We start from the raw sequence: 3,589 nt of genomic DNA on the forward strand, positions 1-3,589 counted from the left end.
TTACACAAGCCAAGCACAATTAACAACAAATCAAGAACAAAACGTAATATCAGAAAACCACATGATGCCACCTTTATCCGATAAACCTATACCAATAAGTTAATAAGTCAATTTTGCACTTGACTTATTGGATACTATTCGATTTTGAACCATCCTAAAAGAAACTTTAGATGGCGCCAACCTAAACTAGTGTTTGGCCATAAATTTTAGATTAGATTTCGAATTATCAAATGAAATTTGATAGAACACAAATTTGATATCTAAAATTTTGCTTCACTTTTGACATTATTGTGCTTATTCTATGTCAAATCAAATCGTCTATAAGAGCTACAGTATTGTGCTTATTCTATGTCATGACATCAAACTGCCATGTAAAAAAAAAACCACTCCTTGCCCACTATATAATCTTCTTATACAGGATGAAAAACTTGAGCCAATCCTTTGAAACACGAAACAATATTTTGGCAAAGTTAAAACATATTTGTTATAGGAAATTGGTGCCTGCGTGGTTCTGGTGTAAGAGCTTGTGCGCAATCTGATCTCTAGCCTGCACAGCATTCATTGACCTCACTATATTTTCTGGAACCATTTCATCATCGAAAAGATCAAACCTCAGCTCTGGATTCAGTTGTTCACCTCTCATCTCGCAAATATTATGCAATACACAGCAAGCTCCAAGAACCACAGGCAAATCTTGTAGCTTCACCTCTGTTCTCTTCTGCAAGCAACTCCACCTGGCTTTCATTCGCATAAACGCCTCCTTTGCCACCTTTTGAACTTCTCCAACCTTCTCATTAAAAGCATGCTGAGTCCAAGTAAGATTTTGGCGTGTGTAAGGAGCCAATACCCATTCCATTAATGGGAACCCTGAATTCCCAACAACCCAAACATCCTGCAACAGTCCCCTGTTTGCTCTCTGATAAAGAGCTGATTTTTCCAGGACTTTGTCATCAGACATGGAACCAGGCCAACCGATACAAACATCTGTGAAAACCCCTTTTGGATCAACAACACCTTGAACTGTAACCGAGTATGAAGTCTTCTGATTCCTCTCTGTGTGCCTTTTGTTGAAATAAGCAGCTACACTTACCTTTGGGGCAATTATTGGAACATGTGTTGTGTAAATTGATCCACCCACGTTTGGCATCCCAGATAACATCTGGAATTCTTGTTTCGTCTCGTTCATCTTGCTATCATTGGGCCATTGCACGAATTTGGGCATGAGAACGCCTTTAATGGCAGTGCAAACCTCAAGAACAAGCTTATGACAAGTGGATATACCGAGGCCAAAACGCTTTGAAACTTCACGAAGTGGTTCCCCTGTAGCCAATCTCCAAATACAGACAGCAACACGTTGGCGAACTGGGATTGCTTGGCGCAGCATTGTGTCCTTTTTAGTGACTACAGATTCCAATTCATCACAGATCATATCAAAAGTTGTTCTGCTCATCCGAAACGCTTTCTTAAACTCCTCTTCTGGGAAATCAGGGCTATTGCATTGCTCCCACCATGCTTTAGACCTGTCTTTCACCCATAATCTCCTTTGCTGTGGAGCCTGAGAATCCTCCGAAGTTGAGATGAATTCAGCAGAGTTCTGACGACCCCTTTTGTTACCCGCCAATGGCTTAACACCTTCCATTTTCTCATTCTCATACATCATTAAACCGGGTTGTTGATTCGAAAAATCGAAAACAGATTGATTAGCAAATGACGGTTGAGATGAGCAATCCAGTTTGGGATTAATTTTCTCTTCTCCGTTGTCAAATCCGAAAAATTTACTCAAAATGTCCTCAACGGTCTTCAAAGAGCCCTCTTCAACAACTTGGTCGAAATCAAAATCATCAGTTCTTCGCTTCTTGGGAAGTGGTTGGGAAGCAATAGCAGTAGGAACAGCAGTAGTAGTAATAGTAGTATCAGTAGTAGTAGTAGGCAAGCCAAAATCTTGAAAAAAACTGACGAAATTTGGGGAAGCATAATCTTCCTGGGTGGGAAATGGGAAAGAAGAAATTTCCATTAAATATTGGTGTGGAAGTTATTGAATTGAGGTGAGAACTCAAAAATGTGAAAAGGAATGAATTAATTGGAGAGAATGGAAGAGAGTGTCACATATATATATATATATATATGTTGCAGACACGGTCATCAGTAAAAGGAAACGTGTGCAGCGACGCGTTGTTACGGAAGCTTCTGGGTATAGGGAGTGGGATGAAAAGATGGGGTGGGGTTTGGGGGATTGACGGTGACTTGCAGTTACGGATGAAATAGGAGCAAATGGGAAGTTTAATAAAGAAGCTTACGCGGTTGGAGGACGTAGGGAATAAAAAGGCATAAATTTGGCCACGTTTGGAAATTCGGCGGACTAACAGGGAACTTTCCCCATCTCCTAAGATCCTTTTCTTTTCAATATGTATCAAAACATATACCCTAAGTATTAAACTAGATGTCAGGGCCGTGTATATATATATATACTAGATCATGAAGAGCCCGTTATTATAATTTTAAATGTATTCATTAGTATTTAGTTAAATTATCAAAAAAATTAAATTATTATTATTAAATAAATATGACAGAACATAAAAATAGAAATAATATTTTAAAAAAGTTATTTTTTTATTTTTGTAAAATCAAATAATAGCTAGCTTACAACTTTTTAAAATTGTCCTAATTAAAATTAAAATATAATATGCTTCAATGTTTATTTTAACATCAGGTTAAACACATTTTCTTAAATTAAGTAACTAATTTATTGTTTTTGTTTTTCAATTCTATTTGAAAATAATACAAGAGGATAAATTGAAATTATAAGTTTCAGAATATTAACATCTTTTACAAAATCTTACGTGCAATATTTTATTAAAATATGATATTTTTACCTAATATACTATATAAACAAAAATAAATAGTATGTTCATACTAAGGAGATAAGATATTGCTCTTATCCATATAAATATATCAAATATTCATTTTCATAATAAAATAATATAAAATACTAAAGATACGTTATTGATGGTTGAAAATTATCTATAAGAAATAGAGCACAAATCAAATTAATATAATATTGGCGGAGTTAAAATTTTTATTAAAGATATTAAAAAAATATATGTTACTTAATGTTAGTTTAAAGTTATTTTACATGCAGGTTAATTTATCTGTTATATCGCACTCTCTTCATTCTTTTTAATTTGCTCTCTTTGGGTTAATTTATCTTCTAAACGGGGTCGGCTTCAAGGTGAAGCCATCGAAGCAAGCTCTTTAGGCCTCCGATTTTTGGAGGCCTCATTTTTTTAAAGCATTATAAGTTTGTAGTTTTTTAAATTTTTTCTTTTTTTTAGAAAATATCAAATATTTCTTAATATTTTCTTCACAACATTTTAATTTCTCTTAAGCTCAAATAGAAATATCACTTTAGAAATTCAAGATTAAAGTTGACAATCAACATTAAAAAATATTTCTTAATACTCTCAAATCTTAAAAGAACATCTAATAAATAGAGGTAACTCAAAAAACCATACCTTCTATTTATTATTTTGATTAATGGAGCGAAAAGAGTTAAAACAACGATTACAGTGGAATCGAATAAGTGGAAAGG

The 3,589-nt window shown here is 34.3% G+C and overlaps 1 protein-coding gene across 1 annotated transcript; it reads right to left on the reverse strand.

Moving 5' to 3' along the window:
• Window positions 1-252: 252 nt before the first annotated feature.
• LOC107859832 (protein ALP1-like) lies at window positions 253-2,280 on the reverse strand. The gene has a single exon (XM_016704954.2). It carries the CDS (start codon window positions 2,012-2,014, stop codon window positions 485-487), a length of 1,530 nt encoding a protein of 509 aa, XP_016560440.1. The 5' UTR covers window positions 2,015-2,280; the 3' UTR covers window positions 253-484.
• Between the last annotated feature and the right edge of the window lie 1,309 nt (window positions 2,281-3,589).

Source organism: Capsicum annuum, chromosome 7, assembly GCF_002878395.1.
Source record: "Capsicum annuum cultivar UCD-10X-F1 chromosome 7, UCD10Xv1.1, whole genome shotgun sequence".
In the NCBI taxonomy this organism is placed as follows: domain Eukaryota; kingdom Viridiplantae; phylum Streptophyta; class Magnoliopsida; order Solanales; family Solanaceae; genus Capsicum; species Capsicum annuum.